This window comes from Lampetra fluviatilis, assembly GCF_964198595.1.
Source record: "Lampetra fluviatilis chromosome 45 unlocalized genomic scaffold, kcLamFluv1.1 SUPER_45_unloc_3, whole genome shotgun sequence".
Taxonomy (NCBI): Eukaryota; Metazoa; Chordata; class Hyperoartia; order Petromyzontiformes; family Petromyzontidae; genus Lampetra; species Lampetra fluviatilis.
The window spans coordinates 127,996-151,064 of NW_027620427.1; the positions used below are offsets into that span (position 1 = coordinate 127,996).

The following is a 23,069-nucleotide window of genomic DNA, read 5'->3' on the forward strand; positions in this document are numbered from 1 at the left end:
GTGTGAGTGTGTGTGTACGTGTGTGCGTACGCGTGTGTGTATGCGTGCACGTGCGTGTGTATGTACGTGTGTGTGTGAGTGTGTGTGTACGTGTGTGCGTGTGTGTGTGTCTGTGTGTGCGTGTGTGCGTACGTGTGTGTGTGTGCGTGTGTGTGAGTGTGTGTGTACGTGTGTGTGTACGTGTGTGCGTGTGTGTCTGTGTGTGCGTGTGTGCGTACGTGTGTGTGCGTGTGTGTCTGTGTGTGTCTGTGTGTGTGCGTGTGTGCGTGTGTGTGTGCGTGTGTGCGCGTGTGTGTGTACATGCGCGTGTGTGTATGTATGTGTGCGTGTGTATCTACTTGTGTGTGTGTGTCTACGTGTGTGTGTCTACGTGTGTGTGTGTGTGTCTACGTGTGTGTCTACGTGAGTGTGTACGTGTGTGTGTACGTGTGCGTGTGTGTATCTACGTGTGTGTGTGTGTCTACGTGTGTGTGCGTGTACGTGTGCGTGTACGTGTGTGTCTACGTGTGTGTGTGTGTCTACGTGTGTGTGTGTGTGTGTCTACGTGAGTGTGTGTACGTGAGTGTGTACGTGTGCGTGTGTGTGTGCGTGTGCGTCTACGTGAGTGTGTCTACGTGAGTGTGTACGTGAGTGTGTACGTGTGCGTGTGTATCTACGTGTGTGTATCTACGTGTGTGTGTGTGTCTACGTGTGTGTGTGTGTCTACGTGTGTGTCTACGTGAGTGTGTACGTGAGTGTGTACGTGTGCGTGTGTGTGTGTGTGTGTCTACGTGAGTGTGTACGTGAGTGTGTACGTGTGCGTGTGTGTGTGTGTCTACGTGTGTGTGTGTCTACGTGTGTGTGTCTACGTGTGTGTGTGCGTCTACGTGAGTGTGTCTACGTGAGTGTGTGCGTGTGTGTGTGCGTGTGCGTGTGTGTGTGCGCGCACCAGAACCGGTGTGCGTCACACAGGGTGAGCTGCGTGGCGATGAGCCCGTAGAGGTAGGAGTGGTTGTTCCAGCTGCTCTTGTCGAGGGCGAACAGGAACCAGTAGGGCAGCACAAACATGACGCAGCTCACGCGGTACACACAGCCCAGCGTCATACCCACGGCACCTGGGACACACACACAGACACACACACACACACACAGCGTCATACACACACACACACAGACACACAGAGACACACACACAGAGACACACACACAAACATGACGCAGCTCACGCGGTACACACAGCCCAGCGTCATACCCACGGCACCTGGGACACACACACAGACACACACACACACACACAGACACACAGCGTCATACACACACACACACAGACAAACACACAAACAGACACACACACAGACACACACAGACACACACACAGAGACACACACACACACACAGACACACAGCGTCATACACACACACACACACAGGCAAACACACAAACACACACACACACACAGACACACACAGACACACACAGACACACACACACACAGACACACACAGACACACACACAGACACACACACACATCACGCAGCTCACGCGGTACACACAGCCCAGCGTCATACCCACGGCACCTGGGACACACACACAGACACACACACACAGACACACACACAGACACACACAAACATGACGCAGCTCACGCGGTAAGCACAGCCCAGCGTCATACCCACGGCACCTGGGACACACACACAGACACACACACACACACACACAGCGTCATACACACACACACACACACAGACAAACACACAAACACACACACACACAGACACACAGAGACACACACACAGAGACACACACACACACATCACGCAGTTCACGCGGTACACACAGCCCAGCGTCATACCCACGGCACCTGGGACACACACACAGACACACACACACACACAGCGTCATACACACACACACACAGGCAAACACACAAACACACACACACACAGACACACAGAGACACACACACAGAGACACACACACAAACATGACGCAGCTCACGCGGTAAGCACAGCCCAGCGTCATACCCACGGCACCTGGGACACACACACAGACACACACAGACACACACACACACACACACAGGCAAACACACAGACACACAAACACACACACACACAGACACACACACAGAGACACACACACACACACAGACACACACAGACACACACAGACACACACACATACAGACACACAGCGTCATACACACACACACACAGACAAACACACAAACACACACACACACAGACACACAGAGACACACACACAGAGACACACACACACACATCACGCAGCTCACGCGGTAAGCACAGCCCAGCGTCATACCCACAGCACCTGGGACACACACAGACACACACAGACACACACACACACACAGCGTCATACACACACACACACACAGACAAACACACAAACACACAAACACACACACACACACAGACACACAGAGACACACACACACACAGACACACACACAGAGACACACACACACAGCGTCATACACACAGCACCTGGGACACACACACAGCGTCATACACACAGCACCTGGGACACACACAGACACACACACAGACACACAGAGACACACACACAGACACACACACACAGACACACACACACACACACAGCGTCATACACTCAGCGTCATACACACAGACACAGACAGACACACACACACACAGACACACACACACACAGACACACACAGATACACAACGTCATACACTCAGCGTCATACACACAGACATACACACACAGAGACACACAGCCCAGCGTCATACACACAGCACCTGGGACACACACACAGACACACACAGACACACACAGACACACACGTACACAACAACAACAACAACAACCGCCATTCGCCACTAAGTGGCGGTGACGTCACCACGACGCTTGTGCCAGGCCATGTGCACCTTGAGGCCACGTGAAGTGTCGAACGCCCGCTGGCAGGAGGAGGTCACGGGGCAGACCCAGCAGGTGCCACGGGTCGACTGACCGAGATGACCAAGATGAGTGCACACACACACACAGCGTCACACACACACATGACGAGGTACAGTACGCACACACCTGTCCACATGACGAGGTACAGTGCGTACATGCCGTCCTGTGACAGCGGCCGCAGGAAGTCAAAGAGGGGAAAGCGGCAGGTCCCGTCGGGGGGCTCCGGGAAGCGCAAGTCCAGAGAAGCCAAACCACGTTCCTGCGGAATGTCTAGTACCATCAGGAGGCCTGGAGACACACAGTGAGACACACACAGTGAGACACACACAGTGAGACACACACAGTGAGACACACACAGTGAGACACACACGGTGAGACACACACAGTGAGACACGGTGAGACACGGTGAGACACGGGGAAGCGCAAGTCCAGAGACGCCAAACCACGTTCCTGCGGAATGTCTAGTACCATCAGTAGGCCTGGGGACACGGGGAGACACGGTGAGACACGGTGAGAGACACGGTGAGACACGGTGAGAGACACGGTGAGACACACAGTGAGACACACGGTGAGACAGAGTGAGACACACACACAGAAAGAAGCCAAACCCCGTTCCTGCGGTACATCTAGCACCATCATTAGGCCTGGGGAGACAGTGAGACACACACAGTGAGACACACACAGTGAGACACACACAGTGAGACACACACAGTGAGACACACACAGTGAGACACACACACACAGTGAGACACACACAGTGAGACACACACACACAGAGAGAAGCCAAACCTCGTTCCTGCGGTACGTCTAGTACCATCAGTAGGCCTGGGGAGACACACACAGTGAGACACACACAGTGAGACACACACAGTGAGACACACACACAGTGAGACACACACAGTGAGACACACACAGTGAGACACACACAGTGAGACACACAGTGAGACACACAGTGAGACACACACACAGTGAGACACACACAGTGAGACACACACAGTGAGACACACAGAGTGAGACACACAGGGTGAGACACACGGTGAGACACACACGGTGAGACACACACGGTGAGACACACACAGTGAGACACACAGTGAGACACACAGTGAGACACACACGGTGAGACACACACGGTGAGACACACACGGTGAGACACACACGGTGAGACACACACGGTGAGACACACACAGTGAGACACACACAGTGAGACACACACAGTGAGACACACACAGAGTGAGACACACACGGTGAGAAACACACACAGTGAGACACACACAGAGTGAGACACACACGGTGAGACACACACGGTGAGACACACACGGTGAGACACACACAGTGAGACACACACAGTGAGACACACACAGTGAGACACACACAGTGAGACACACACGGTGAGACACACACAGTGAGACACACACAGTGAGACACACACAGGGAGACACACACAGTGAGACACACACAGTGAGACACACACACACAGTGAGACACACAGTGAGACACACACACACAGTGAGACACACACACACAGTGAGACACACACAGTGAGACACACACACACAGTGAGACACACACACAGTGAGACACACACAGTGAGACACACACAGTGAGACACACACACAGTGAGACACACACACAGTGAGACACACAGTGAGACACACACAGTGAGACACACACACAGTGAGACACACACACAGTGAGACACACACACAGTGAGACACACACAGTGAGACACACAGTGAGACACACACACAGTGAGACACACACACAGTGAGACACACACAGTGAGACACACACACAGTGAGACACACAGTGAGACACACACACAGTGAGACACACACACAGTGAGACACACACACAGTGAGACACACACACAGTGAGACACACACACAGTGATACACACACACAGTGAGACACAGTGAGACACACACACAGTGAGACACACACAGTGAGACACACACACAGTGAGACACACACAGTGAGACACACACACAGTGAGACACACACACAGTGAGACACACACAGTGAGACACACACACAGTGAGACACACACAGTGAGACACGCACACAGTGAGACACACACAGTGAGACACACACAGAGAGACACACACAGTGAGACACACACACAGTGAGACACACACAGTGAGACACACACAGAGAGACACACACAGTGAGACACACACACAGTGAGACACACACACACAGTGAGACACACACAGTGAGACACACACAGTGAGACACACACACAGTGAGACACACAGAGAGACACACACAGTGAGACACACACACAGTGAGACACACACACAGTGAGACACACACAGTGAGACACACACAGTGAGACACACACACAGTGAGACACACACAGTGAGACACACACACAGTGAGACACACACAGTGAGACACACACACAGTGAGACACACACAGTGAGACACACACAGTGAGACACACACAGAGAGAGACACACACAGTGAGACACACACAGAGAGACACACACAGTGAGACACACACAGAGAGACACACACAGTGAGACACACACAGAGAGACACACACAGTGAGACACACACAGAGAGACACACACAGTGAGACACACACAGAGAGACACACACAGTGAGACACACACAGAGAGACACACACAGTGAGACACACACAGTGAGACACACACAGTGAGACACACACACAGAGAGACACACACAGTGACACACACACAGTGAGACACACACAGAGAGACACACACAGTGAGACACACACAGAGAGACACACACAGTGAGACACACACAGAGAGACACACACAGTGAGACACACACACAGTGACACACACAGTGAGACACACACAGTGAGACACACACACAGTGAGACACACACAGTGAGAGACACACACAGTGAGACACACACAGAGAGACACACACAGTGAGACACACACAGTGAGACACACACAGAGAGAGACACACACAGTGAGACACACACAGAGAGACACACACAGTGAGACACACACAGAGAGACACACACAGTGAGACACACACAGAGAGAGACACACACAGTGAGACACACACAGAGAGAGACACACACAGTGAGACACACACAGAGAGACACACACAGTGAGACACACACAGAGAGACACACACAGTGAGACACACACAGAGAGACACACACAGTGAGACACACACAGTGAGAGACACACACAGTGAGACACACACAGTGAGAGACACACACAGTGAGACACACACAGAGAGACACACACAGTGAGACACACACACAGTGAGACACACACAGAGAGACACACACAGTGAGACACACACAGTGAGACACACACAGAGAGAGACACACACAGTGAGACACACACAGAGAGACACACACAGTGAGACACACACAGAGAGACACACACAGTGAGACACACACAGTGAGACACACACAGTGAGACACACACAGTGAGACACACACACAGTGAGACACACACAGTGAGACACACACACAGTGAGACACACACAGTGAGACACACACACAGTGAGACACACACAGTGAGACACACACAGTGAGACACACACAGTGAGACACACACACAGTGAGACACACACAGTGAGACACACACACAGTGAGAGACACACACAGTGAGACACACACAGTGAGACACACACAGTGAGACACACACAGTGAGACACACACAGAGACACACACACAGTGAGACACACACAGTGAGACACACACAGTGAGACACACACAGAGAGACACACACAGAGAGACACACACAGAGAGACACACACAGAGAGAGACACACACAGTGAGACACACACAGAGAGACACACACAGTGAGACACACACAGAGAGACACACACAGTGAGACACACACAGAGAGACACACACAGTGAGACACACACAGAGAGACACACACAGTGAGACACACACAGAGAGACACACACAGTGAGAGACACACAGTGAGACACACACAGTGACACACACACAGTGAGACACACACAGTGAGACACACACAGTGAGACACACACAGTGATACACACACAGAGAGACACACACAGTGAGACACACACAGTGAGACACACACAGAGAGAGACACACACAGTGAGACACACACAGAGAGACACACACAGTGAGACACACACAGAGAGACACACACAGTGAGACACACACAGTGAGACACACACAGTGAGACACACACAGTGAGACACACACAGAGAGACACACACAGTGAGACACACACAGTGAGACACACACAGAGAGAGACACACACAGTGAGACACACACAGAGAGACACACACAGTGAGACACACACAGAGAGACACACACAGTGAGACACACACAGTGAGACACACACAGTGAGACACACACAGTGAGACACACACAGTGAGACACACACAGTGAGACACACACAGTGAGACACACACAGTGAGACACACACAGAGACACACACACAGTGAGACACACACAGAGACACACACACACAGAGAGACACACACAGAGAGACACACACACAGTGAGAGACACACACACAGTGAGACACACACAGAGAGACACACACAGTGAGACACACACAGTGAGACACACACAGTGAGACACACACACAGTGAGACACACACACAGTGAGACACACACAGAGAGACACACACAGTGAGACACACACAGAGAGACACACACAGTGAGACACACACACAGTGAGACACACACAGTGAGACACACACAGAGAGACACACACAGTGAGAGACACACAGTGAGACACACACAGAGAGACACACACAGTGAGAGACACACAGTGAGACACACACAGTGACACACACACAGTGAGACACACACAGAGAGACACACACAGTGAGACACACACAGTGAGAGACACACACAGTGAGACACACACACAGTGAGACACACACAGTGAGACACACACACAGTGAGACACACACAGTGAGACACACACAGTGAGACACACACACAGAGAGACACACACAGTGAGACACACACAGAGAGACACACACAGTGAGACACACACACAGTGAGACACACACAGTGAGACACACACAGTGAGACACACACAGTGAGACACACACAGTGAGACACACACAGTGAGACACACACAGTGAGACACACACACAGTGAGACACACACACAGTGAGACACACACAGTGAGACACACACACAGTGAGACACACACAGTGAGACACACACACAGTGAGACACACACAGTGAGACACACACAGTGAGAGACACACAGTGAGACACACACACAGTGAGAGACACACAGTGAGACACACACAGTGAGACACACACAGTGAGACACACACACAGTGAGACACACACAGTGAGACACACACACAGTGAGACACACACAGTGAGACACACACAGTGAGACACACACAGTGAGACACACACAGTGAGACACACACAGTGAGACACACACACAGTGAGACACACACAGTGAGACACACACAGTGAGACACACACAGTGAGACACACACAGTGAGACACACACAGTGAGACACACACAGTGAGACACACACACAGTGAGACACACACACAGTGAGACACACACAGTGAGACACACACACAGTGAGACACACACAGTGAGACACACACACAGTGAGACACACACAGTGAGACACACACAGTGAGAGACACACAGTGAGACACACACAGTGAGACACACACAGAGAGAGACACACACAGTGAGACACACACAGTGAGACACACACACAGTGAGACACACACACAGTGAGACACACACAGTGAGACACACACACAGTGAGACACACACAGTGAGACACACACACAGTGAGAGACACACAGTGAGACACACACAGAGAGACACACACAGTGAGACACACACAGTGAGACACACACAGTGAGACACACACACAGTGAGACACACACAGTGAGACACACACACAGTGAGAGACACACAGTGAGACACACACAGTGAGACACACACAGTGAGACACACACAGTGAGACACACACAGAGAGACACACACAGTGAGACACACACAGTGAGACACACACAGTGAGACACACACACAGTGAGACACACACAGTGAGACACACACACAGTGAGACACACACAGTGAGACACACACACAGTGAGACACACACACAGTGAGACACACACACAGTGAGACACACACACAGTGAGACACACACACAGTGAGACACACACACAGTGAGACACACACACAGTGAGACACACACACAGTGAGACACACACACAGTGAGACACACACACAGTGAGACACACACACAGTGAGACACACACACAGTGAGACACACACACAGTGAGACACACACACAGTGAGACACACACACAGTGAGACACACACACAGTGAGACACACACACAGTGAGAGACACACAGTGAGACACACACACAGTGAGAGACACACAGTGAGACACACACACAGTGAGACACACACACAGTGAGACACACACACAGTGAGACACACACACAGTGAGAGACACACAGTGAGACACACACACAGTGAGAGACACACACACAGTGAGACACACACACAGTGAGACACACACACAGTGAGACACACACACAGTGAGACACACACACAGTGAGACACACACACAGTGAGACACACACACAGTGAGACACACACACAGTGAGACACACACACAGTGAGACACACACACAGTGAGACACACACAGTGAGAGACACACAGAGAGACACACACAGTGAGACACACACAGTGAGACACACACACGGTGAGACACACACAGTGAGACACACACACGGTGAGACACACACAGTGAGACACACACAGTGACACACACAGTGAGACACACACAGTGAGACACACACACGGTGAGACACACACAGTGAGACACACACACGGTGAGACACACACAGTGAGACACACACAGTGAGACACACACAGAGAGACACACACAGTGAGACACACACAGTGAGACACACACAGTGATACACACACAGAGAGACACACACAGAGAGACACACACAGTGAGACACACACAGTGAGACACACACAGAGAGAGACACACACAGTGAGACACACACAGAGAGACACACACAGTGAGACACACACAGTGAGACACACACAGAGAGACACACACAGTGAGACACACACAGAGAGACACACACAGTGAGACACACACAGAGAGACACACACAGTGAGACACACACAGAGAGACACACACAGTGAGACACACACAGAGAGACACACACAGTGAGACACACACAGAGAGACACACACAGTGAGACACACACAGAGAGACACACACAGTGAGACACACACAGTGAGAGACACACACAGTGAGACACACACAGAGAGACACACACAGTGAGACACACACAGAGAGACACACACAGTGAGACACACACAGTGAGACACACACAGTGAGACACACACAGAGAGACACACACAGTGAGACACACACAGTGAGACACACACAGAGAGAGACACACACAGTGAGACACACACAGAGAGACACACACAGTGAGACACACACAGAGAGACACACACAGTGAGACACACACAGTGAGACACACACAGTGAGACACACACAGTGAGACACACACAGTGAGACACACACAGTGAGACACACACAGTGAGACACACACAGTGAGACACACACAGTGAGACACACACAGAGACACACACACAGTGAGACACACACAGAGACACACACACAGTGAGACACACACAGAGAGACACACACAGAGAGACACACACACAGTGAGAGACACACACACAGTGAGACACACACAGAGAGACACACACAGTGAGACACACACAGTGAGACACACACAGTGAGACACACACACAGTGAGACACACACACAGTGAGACACACACAGAGAGACACACACAGTGAGACACACACAGAGAGACACACACAGTGAGACACACACACAGTGAGACACACACAGTGAGACACACACAGAGAGACACACACAGTGAGAGACACACAGTGAGACACACACAGTGACACACACACAGTGAGACACACACAGTGAGACACACACAGAGAGACACACACAGTGAGAGACACACAGTGAGACACACACAGTGACACACACACAGTGAGACACACACACAGTGAGACACACACAGTGAGAGACACACACAGTGAGACACACACACAGTGAGACACACACAGTGAGACACACACACAGTGAGACACACACAGTGAGACACACACAGTGAGACACACACACAGAGAGACACACACAGTGAGACACACACAGAGAGACACACACAGTGAGACACACACACAGTGAGACACACACAGTGAGACACACACAGTGAGACACACACAGTGAGACACACACAGTGAGACACACACAGTGAGACACACACAGTGAGACACACACACAGTGAGACACACACACAGTGAGACACACACAGTGAGACACACACACAGTGAGACACACACAGTGAGACACACACACAGTGAGACACACACAGTGAGACACACACAGTGAGAGACACACAGTGAGACACACACACAGTGAGAGACACACAGTGAGACACACACAGAGAGACACACACAGTGAGACACACACAGTGAGACACACACAGTGAGACACACACACAGTGAGACACACACAGTGAGACACACACAGTGAGACACACACAGTGAGACACACACAGTGAGACACACACAGTGAGACACACACAGTGAGACACACACACAGTGAGACACACACACAGTGAGACACACACAGTGAGACACACACACAGTGAGACACACACAGTGAGACACACACACAGTGAGACACACACAGTGAGACACACACAGTGAGAGACACACAGTGAGACACACACAGTGAGACACACACAGAGAGAGACACACACAGTGAGACACACACAGTGAGACACACACACAGTGAGACACACACACAGTGAGACACACACAGTGAGACACACACACAGTGAGACACACACAGTGAGACACACACACAGTGAGAGACACACAGTGAGACACACACAGAGAGACACACACAGTGAGACACACACAGTGAGACACACACAGTGAGACACACACACAGTGAGACACACACAGTGAGACACACACACAGTGAGAGACACACAGTGAGACACACACACAGTGAGACACACACAGTGAGACACACACAGTGAGACACACACAGAGAGACACACACAGTGAGACACACACAGTGAGACACACACAGTGAGACACACACACAGTGAGAGACACACAGAGAGAGACACACAGTGAGACACACACACAGTGAGACACACACAGTGAGACACACACACAGTGAGACACACACAGAGAGACACACACACAGTGAGAGACACACACACAGAGAGACACACACACAGTGAGACACACACACAGTGAGACACACACACAGTGAGACACACACAGTGAGACACACACACAGTGAGACACACACACAGTGAGACACACACACAGTGAGACACACACACAGTGAGACACACACACAGTGAGACACACACACAGTGAGACACACACACAGTGAGACACACACACAGTGAGACACACACACAGTGAGACACACACACAGTGAGACACACACACAGTGAGACACACACACAGTGAGACACACACACAGTGAGACACACACACAGTGAGACACACACACAGTGAGACACACACACAGTGAGACACACACACAGTGAGAGACACACAGTGAGACACACACACAGTGAGAGACACACAGTGAGACACACACACAGTGAGACACACACACAGTGAGACACACACACAGTGAGACACACACACAGTGAGAGACACACAGTGAGACACACACACAGTGAGAGACACACACACAGTGAGACACACACACAGTGAGACACACACACAGTGAGACACACACACAGTGAGACACACACACAGTGAGACACACACACAGTGAGACACACACAAAGATCCCCCGTATAGCCTGTAGGGGCAAGTGCTGTTAGCGAGCACACACACACAGAGACACACACACAGTGAGACACACGGGGTGAGACACACGGTGAGACACGGTGTGAGACACGGCGAGACACACAAGGTGAGACACACGGAGTGAGACACGGTGAGACACACACAGTGAGACACGGGGGGGGGGGGGTGACACGGGGTGAGACACACGGTGAGACACGGTGTGAGACACGGCGAGACGCAGGGTGAGACACACGGAGTGAGACACACGGAGTGAGACACCCACGGTGTGTGTCTGAGACAGGCCACAGTCCCACATCTCCTCACCGAAGGCGATCCTGAAGGTGGCCAGGCTGCTGGGGTCACAGGGCCGGCTCATGAGGCGCACCCATGACCCCCATGACCCCAATGACCCCAATGACCCCCATGACCCCCACGATCGCCAGGACCGCCAGGTCGAGCGAAGGTCAGAGGTCGGTAGCGAGTCGCCCATTGCTGCCTGGGAGAGAGACAGAGAGAGAGGCAGGGATATTTGATGTGGTTACACACACACAGACACACACACACAGACACATACACACAGACACACACAGACACACACACACAGACACACACACACACACAGACACACACACACAGACAGACACACACAGACACACACACACACAGACACACACACACAGACACACACACACAGACACACACACACAGACACACACACACAGACACACACACACAGACACACACAGACACACACACACAGACACACAGACACACACACACAGACACACACACACAGACACACACACACAGACACACACACACAGACACACACACACAGACAGTGACACACACACACAGACACACACACAGACACACACACACAGACAGTGACACACACAGACAGTGACACACACAGACACACACAGTGACACACACACAGTGACACACACACACACACAGAAAGACACACACACACAGACACACACACAGACACACACACAGAGACACACACAGACACACACACACAGTCACACACACACACAGACACACACACACACAGACAGTGACACACACAGACACACACACACAGACAGTGACACACACACACAGACAGTGACACACACACAGACAGTGACACACACACAGAAAGACACACACACACAGAGACACACACACAGTCACACACACACACAGACACACACACACACAGACAGTGACACACACAGACACACACACACAGACAGTGACACACACACACAGACACACACACAGACACACACACAGACACACACACAGAGACACACACAGACACACAGACACACACACAGACACACACACAGACACACACACACAGACACACACACACACAGACAGACACACACAGACACTGACACACACACACACAGAAAGACACACACACAGACACACACACAGACACACACACAGACACACACACAGACACACACACACACACACAGACACACACACACAGACAGACACAGACACACACACAGACACACACACAGACACACACACACAGACACACACACACACAGGCACACAGACACACACACAACCACACACACACACACAACCACACACACACAGACAGACACACACACACAGACACACACACACACAGACACACACACAGACACACACACAGAGACACACACAGACACACACACAGACAGACACAGACACACATACACAGACACACACACACACAGACACAGACACACATACACAGACACACACACACACAGACACACACACAGACACACACACACACAGACACACACACAGACACACACACACAGACACACACACAGACACACACACACAGACACACACACACACAGACACACACACACAGACAGTGACACACACACACAGAAAGACACACACACACAGAAAGACACACACACACAGACACACACACAGACACACACACAGACACACACACACACACAGACACACACACACAGACACTGACACACACACACACAGACACACACACAGACACACACACAGACACACACACAGACACACACACACACAGACACACACACAGACACACACACACACAGACAGACACAGACACACACACAGACACACACACACAGACACACACACAGACACACACACACAGACACACACACACACGCACACAGACACACACACAGACACACACACAGACACACACACAGACACACACACAACCACACACACACAGACAGACACACACACACAGACACACACACAGACACACACACAGACACACACACAGAGACACACACAGACACACACAGACACACACACAGACACACACACACACACACACAGACACACACACACAGACACACACACACAGACACACACACAGACACACACACACAGACACACACACAGACACACACACACAGACACACACACAGACACACACACACAGACAGTGACACACACACACAGACACACACACAGACACACACACACAGACACACACACAGACACACACACACAGACAGTGACACACACACACAGAAAGACACACACACACAGACACACACACAGACACACACACACAGACACACACACACACAGACACACAGACACACACACACAGACACACACACACAGACACACACACAGACACACACACACAGACACACACACACACAGACACACACACACAGACAGTGACACACACACACAGAAAGACACACACACACAGAAAGACACACACACACAGACACACACACAGACACACACACAGACACACACACACAGACAGACACACACACAGACACACAGACACGTGCCCAGCCGCCTTTCTCTCCCCCAGCGCTGACGATGTCGCTGAGTTGTTGACGGCCACACAACGACAACAACAACAACAACACCACAACGCACACGTACAGTGCGCACACACATGTAACACGTACAGTACATGTTAAGAACTACATTTTTTTTTTAAAATCTACTCACCGAAAAGTTGGGTGGCTAAAGGCAGTCTCAGACCTCGCGCCTCAACGTGTCATGAAGATGCCCCCCCCCCCCACAAAACCCCCGTCAAAATCGATGAGTTCAATCGATTACTTTGGTGGCGATCGAAGCCGCGGATTCTTTCTCGTGGCGCTCTCGTCGCAATGTTGACTGACGGCGTGAGGCGCCTTTGGCGGCTTCGTATCCCTCCGCGGGCAAACAGCCCACGGCGGTGATGCGGCCCCACCCCCCCCCCCACACAAACCACGCCCCCTTTGCCGCCGACGCCCCTCCCCCTCGAGTGGCTTGGAGCTTTAGGGTCTCAAAGCGCCCTGAGGGCTACATGCGGGTCGTAGCCAACCGTGGCGTAAAGGGATAGGAGCCGCCCTAGGGGCGTTTGGCACAACGAGAGCTGTGACGGGCCAGGGGGTGGGGGGAGGGGCCTGTGGGGGGGGGGGGTGACGTCACGAACAGCAAACAAAATTCCACGGCCAAGCGCCACGTGGAGATGGCTCGGGAATTTGTTGCTGATGACGCGTTATGTTAATGAGGTTTATGTTAATGAGGTTTATGTTAATGAGGTTTATGTTAATGAGGTTTATGTTAATGAGGTGTATGTTAATGAGAATATGTTAATGACCCTTTATGTTAATGTAGGAAGATTCTAGATGCGTTATATTCTTGGTTCTTTCGGTAAAGTCACGTATAGGGGAAGTAATAAAATAATAAAAATAAAACATAATAAAATAATAAAAATAAAGCATAATAAAATAATAAAAATAAAACATAATAAACTAATAAAAATAAAGCATAATAAAATAATAAAAATAAAACGTAATAAAATAATTCTCACGACGTTTCGGCCACAACGCAAGCTACCCCTATCCCCTCCCTTTGATGCTGCTAATCCTGCATAATGCACGGGCATGAGTAGCACTAATCACATACCTGCATTTCCCATAAATATGCTAAATGCCTCTTGATATGCAAATTATTTTGTCAAGGCGCCCTTCCCCCTCCATCCCAGCTTAAATAGTCGCTCCAAGCCTGGGGTGTTTCATTCAGACGCTGTCGCCTCGACAGACCTGTTCTTCACCTGAGGACGGCTGCTTGCGTTGTGGCCGAAACGTCGTGAGAATTGTATTTTATTATGTTTTATTTTATTATTTTATTATTTCCCTTCTACGTTACTTTACCGAAAGAACCAAGAAGACAATGGGGTAATGTTTTGCAGATTTGTTCAACTAAAGAGACATTGACTGGACACGAAGGGACTCGCATTTGTCCTCTTCAATCGATCTTCAGTCTGCGTGCCAACGTCGCCCTCACCACTCAACCTCACCACTCTCCCTCACCACTCTCCCTCACCACTCTCCCTCACCACTCTCCCTCACCACTCTCCCTCACCACTCTCCCTCACCACTCTCCCTCACCACTCTCCCTCACCACTCTCCCTCACCACTCTCCCTCACCACTCTCCCTCACCACTCTCCCTCACCACTCTCCCTCACCACTCTCCCTCACCACTCTCCCTCACCACTCTCCCTCACCACTCTCCCTCACCACTCTCCCTCACCACTCTCCCTCACCACTCTCCCTCACCACTCTCCCTCACCACTCTCCCTCACCACTCTCCCTCACCACTCTCCCTCACCACTCTCCCTCACCACTCTCCCTCACCACTCTCCCTCACCACTCTCCCTCACCACTCTCCCTCACCACTCTCCCTCACCACTCTCCCTCACCACTCTCCCTCACCACTCTCCCTCACCACTCTCCCTCACCACTCTCCCTCACCACTCATCCTCACCACTCTCCCTCACCACTCTCCCTCACCACTCTCCCTCACCACTCTCCCTCACCACTCTCCCTCACCACTCTCCCTCACCACTCTCCCTCACCACTCTCCCTCACCACTCTCCCTCACCACTCTCCCTCACCACTCTCCCTCACCACTCTCCCTCACCACTCTCCCTCACCACTCTCCCTCACCACTCTCCCTCACCACTCTCCCTCACCACTCTCCCTCACCACTCTCCCTCACCACTCTCCCTCACCACTCTCCCTCACCACTCTCCCTCACCACTCTCCCTCACCACTCTCCCTCACCACTCTCCCTCACCACTCTCCCTCACCACTCTCCCTCACCACTCTCCCTCACCACTCTCCCTCACCACTCTCCCTCACCACTCTCCCTCACCACTCTCCCTCACCACTCTCCCTCACCACTCATCCTCACCACTCTCCCTCACCACTCTCCCTCACCACTCTCCCTCACCACTCTCCCTCACCACTCTCCCTCACCACTCTCCCTCACCACTCTCCCTCACCACTCTCCCTCACCACTCTCCCTCACCACTCATCCTCACCACTCTCCCTCACCACTCTCCCTCACCACTCTCCCTCACCACTCTCCCTCACCACTCTCCCTCACCACTCTCCCTCACCACTCTCCCTCACCACTCTCCCTCACCACTCTCCCTCACCACTCTCCCTCACCACTCTCCCTCACCACTCTCCCTCACCACTCTCCCTCACCACTCTCCCTCACCACTCTCCCTCACCACTCTCCCTCACCACTCTCCCTCACCACTCTCCCTCACCACTCTCCCTCACCACTCTCCCTCACCACTCTCCCTCACCACTCTCCCTCACCACTCTCCCTCACCACTCTCCCTCACCACTCTCCCTCACCACTCTCCCTCACCACTCTCCCTCACCACTCATCCTCACCACTCATCCTCACCACTCTCCCTCACCACTCTCCCTCACCACTCTCCCTCACCACTCTCCCTCACCACTCTCCCTCACCACTCATCCTCACCACTCTCCCTCACCACTCTCCCTCACCACTCTCCCTCACCACTCTCCCTCACCACTCTCCCTCACCACTCTCCCTCACCACTCATCCCCACCACTCAACCTCCCCTCACCACTCACTAATCACCACTCACAATCGCCACTCACAACCGCCCTCACCATTATATTTTTGCCCCAGTCAACGCCGGATATTTCCCATTCGTAGCAGTTTATATCAACTCTATAAGCAACTTATATTAAACAGGAAGCGCGATCTTCTTGGTTCTTTCGGTAAAGTCACGTAGAAGGGAAGTAATAAAATAATAAAAATAAAACATAATAAAACAATTCTCACGACGTTTCGGCCACAACGCAAGCAGCCATCCTCAGGCGAAGAATGAAACACCCCAAGCTTGGAGCGTATATTTAAGCTGGGTTAGAGGGGGGGGAGGTGGGAAGAAGAGCGCCTAAACAAAATAATTTGCATATCAAGAGGAATTCAGCATATGGAAAATGCGTAGGAGGTGGGCGGGGGGGGGGTTCCAAATCAATACTATGCCCGTGCATTATGCAGGATTAGCAGCATCAAAGGGGGGGGGGGAAGGGGGGGAGCATTAACACGGTATTACCTTAGAGTCGCGGCATCTCTTCAGAAAGGTGAGAGACTCGATTAGCTGAGCCTTCTTGTCCCGGAGCTTGTTGAAGGATCTCAAAGTTATGTGGAAACCCTCCCCGTAGAGGCGGTTAAATTTCGATTTAAAGCTTTCGTGACTGCAGGGATTCATCTTCTTGGTTCTTTCGGTAAAGTCACGTAGAAGGGAAATAATAAAATAATAAAAATAAAAGCGCGATCCTAAAGTAATTTACAACCTTCGATTAGTCCTTTGTGCGATTCAAAGAATCGATTCGTGGAATGTTGGGGGTTTACATTTTGAATGACAGAGTTTTATTTTCATTGGTGTGTAATGTTTTAATGTTTTCAGGAGTTTTTAATTACATTTTTGCCCCGGTCAACGCCGGATATTTGCCGTTCGTAGCAGTTTATAACGACTTTAACCAACTTATAGTAAACGGGAATCGTCCGAATCTAAAGGAATCTACAACCTTCGATTCCTTTGCGCGATTCAGAGAATCGATTCTTGGTGCGTCGGGTTTAAAAGTAATTACACTGTTGTATTTTCATTGGTATGTAATGTTTTAAAGTTTTCAGAAGATTTTAAAAGTATTTTGCCCCCGGGCAACGCCGGGTATATCGAGTTTATACCACAAAGTCGTCGCTTGACACGGGTGGGGTGTCGAGGCCTAGTACCGTGCAGAGCCTCCGGCCTCGCCTAGATTGCCCACCCGGCTGAGGCTGGGTACGGGTGCCGTTCCCCCCCCCCCCCCCCCCCCGCGCTACAATAATACTGTCTAATCGCTATAATTTTATTATCTACCGACCCTATAATAGTAATTGCACACATTGTGGTGGGGGGGGGGAGTGAAGAGGACGTGAAACTTTGATGAATTTACCTCAGAGTCGCGTGCTGGGTGTCGAGGCCTAGTACCGTGCAGAGCCTCCGGCCTCGCCTAGATTGCCCACCCGGCTGAGGCTGGGTACGGGTGCCGTTCCCCCCCCCCCCCCCCCCCCGCGCTACAATAATACTGTCTAATCGCTATAATTGTATTATCTACCGACCCTATAATAGTAATTGCACACATTGTGGTGGGGGGGGAGTGAAGAGGACGTGAAACTTTGATGAATTTACCTCAGAGTCGCGTGCTGGGTGTCGAGGCCTAGTACCGTGCAGAGCCTCCGGCCTCGCCTAGATTGCCCACCCGGCTGAGGCTGGGTACGGGTGCCGTTCCCCCCCCCCCCCCCCCGCGCTACAATAATACTGTGTAATCGCTATAATTTTATTATCTACCGACCCTATAATAGTAATTGCACACATTGGGGTGGGGGGGGGGGGAGTGAAGAGGACGTGAAACTTTGATGAATTTACCTCAGAGTCGCGTGTTAATGCGTTGCGCATATTTTTAACGGGAATTAAAAATGGCGTCCACCCCGCAGCGAATGCGTCGCTACCCGTTGCCAGGGGCAACCGCCGTCCAATGAAACTGCGTATGGTCCGGCGACACACAGACACACACACAGACAGACAGACAGATTTGCGATTTTATATATATAGATTGTAGGCTGGTTCACTTCGTTCCTACCAGTATAAACTTTGAAGTTTGAAGCTGTGGACCGGGTTGGGAGACTGCTACGCTAGACAACAATCCCCCCCCCCCCCCCCGTCCTCATACTCAAGCACACACACGCCCGTCCAAAAGCCAGTTAATTTGCACGCTAATGTGTGCTAATTATATGCTAATTCATGCCAATTGTATGCTAATTCATGCTAATGATATGTTAATTTCTGCTAATGTATGATGATTTATGTGCCGATCAAAAGCCACTAGTAATTTGAACAACAACAACATCACCAATACGACCACCACCACCACACTCCAAACATAATTCTGATTGCAACGAAAGTTGTAACGTTTTTTTTATTTTCTTCATTCTTATTTTTTTGTTCAAACGTCAAAAAATTCATTCAAGTAAAACTTCCCCTCTTAAAATATATTACGGTTATATTTTTTCAAAAGATTGCTATATATTTCTTACAATTTAAATTAGTACAAATCATGCACACGCACGCAAACGCACGCACACACGCACACGCAACAAACTGTGCGTGCGCCAATCATCGCGTGTTCGGTAACTCGATCACCAAGAAAGATCCAAACGACCATTTGTCGTATCCTGTGGCTCTTTCGGTAAAGGTCACGGAGATGGGGTTTAAGGAAAATCACAAAAAAATAACAAAAAACTCAGCGACGTTTCGACGGCAACGTGAGCGGCTCGTCATCGAAGCGTCGCGAGTTTTTTTGTTAATTCCTTAGAAGCCTCTTCTTGGTTCTTTCGGTAAAGTCACGTAGAAGGGAAATAATAAAATAATAAAAATAAAACATAATAAAATACAATTCTCACGACGTTTTGGCCACAACGCAAGCAGCCGTCCTCAGGTGGAGAACAGCGTCTGTCGGGAAGACAGAGTCTCCACCTGAGGACGGCTGCTTGCGTTGTGGCCGAAACGTCGTGAGAATTATTTTATTATGTTTTATTTTTATTATTTTATTATTTCACTTCTACGTGCCTTTACCGAAATAACCAAGAAGATGAATCCCTGCAGTCACGAAAGAAGCTTTAATTCCTTAGAAGCCATCTACGAGACTTCACCGAAAAACGTGAATTCCTGCAGTCACGAAAGCTTTCAGTCGAGACCATTTGTCAATCAATGAACAGCGGCCGTTCAATCAGAATCCCAGCGGCACCAACATCATCATCATTGTCATCATCAACATCATCGTCATCATCAACATCATCAACATCATCATCATCGTCATCAACATCATCATCAACATCATCATCATCGTCGTCGTCTTCACGGGGCGCCTTGGGGCAAGCGCTGCTTCTTCAGCGGCGTCCGTCTGGTCTAGGTGATGGTGGTGATGGTGGTGATGGTGATGGTCGTGGTGATGGTGATGGTCGTGGTGATGGTCGTGGTGATGGTGATGGTCGTGGTGGTGGTGATGGTGGTGGTGATGGTCGTGGTGGTGATGGTGGTGATGGTGGTGATGGTGGTGATGGTGATGGTCGTGGTGATGGTGATGGTGGTGGTGATGGTGGTGATGGTGATGGTCGTGGTGATGGTGATGGTCGTGGTGATGGTGATGGTCGTGGTGATGGTGGTGGTGGTGATGATGGTGGTGATGGTCGTGGTGGTGATGGTGGTGGTGATGGTCGTGGTGGTGATGGTGGTGATGGTGGTGATGGTGGTGATGGTCGTGGTGATGGTGATGGTCGTGGTGATGGTGTTGGTCGTGGTGGTGATGGTGGTGATGGTGGTGATGGTGGTGGTGATGATCGTGGTGGTGATGGTGATCGTCGTGGTGATGGTGATGGTCGTGGTGGTGATGGTGGTGATGGTGGTGATGGTAGTCTAGATGGTGAAGGTGGTGAAGGTGGTGATGGTGGTGGTGATGGTCGTGGTGGTGATGGTGGTGGTCGTGGTGGTGGTGGTCTAAGATAATCATCTAAGATGATCGTCTAGATCAGGGGCGGGGAACCTTTTATCTGCCAGGGGCCATTGGAATATTTATAAAAAAAATCATTCGCGGGCCGTACAAAATCATCAACTTAAAAATTTGCCTGTTATATATTTGGTCAAACATTCCATTAACTCACCCGGTTGCCTTGGCAGGGCCAGGCCAATTGATCTCAACCCCTGTAGTGAACAAAGAGAGAGCTATTTGTGACCAGCGATGACAGTAATTTTGCTGTGTCCGTTCCACCTGATGACGGAAGCTTGCGTTGCCTCCGAAATATCGTGGTTTAATTTTAGTTATTTTCATTTTTTGTTTTGTTTTTCGTCTACGTGACTTTACCGAAAGAATC

At 50.8% G+C, this 23,069-nt stretch overlaps 1 protein-coding gene across 1 annotated transcript in view; it reads right to left on the reverse strand.

The window, feature by feature from the left end:
* The window catches only part of LOC144953833 (vitamin K-dependent gamma-carboxylase-like), a 42,174-nt gene extending 26,163 nt beyond the window's left edge, over positions 1-16,011 (reverse strand). The window contains 4 exon segments of the mRNA XM_078884484.1: positions 929-1,094; positions 3,054-3,215; positions 13,124-13,295; positions 15,788-16,011. Of these exon segments, the coding sequence (XP_078740610.1) occupies positions 929-1,094; positions 3,054-3,215; positions 13,124-13,289 (494 nt within the window). The 5' untranslated portion in view covers positions 13,290-13,295; positions 15,788-16,011.
* Between the last annotated feature and the right edge of the window lie 7,058 nt (positions 16,012-23,069).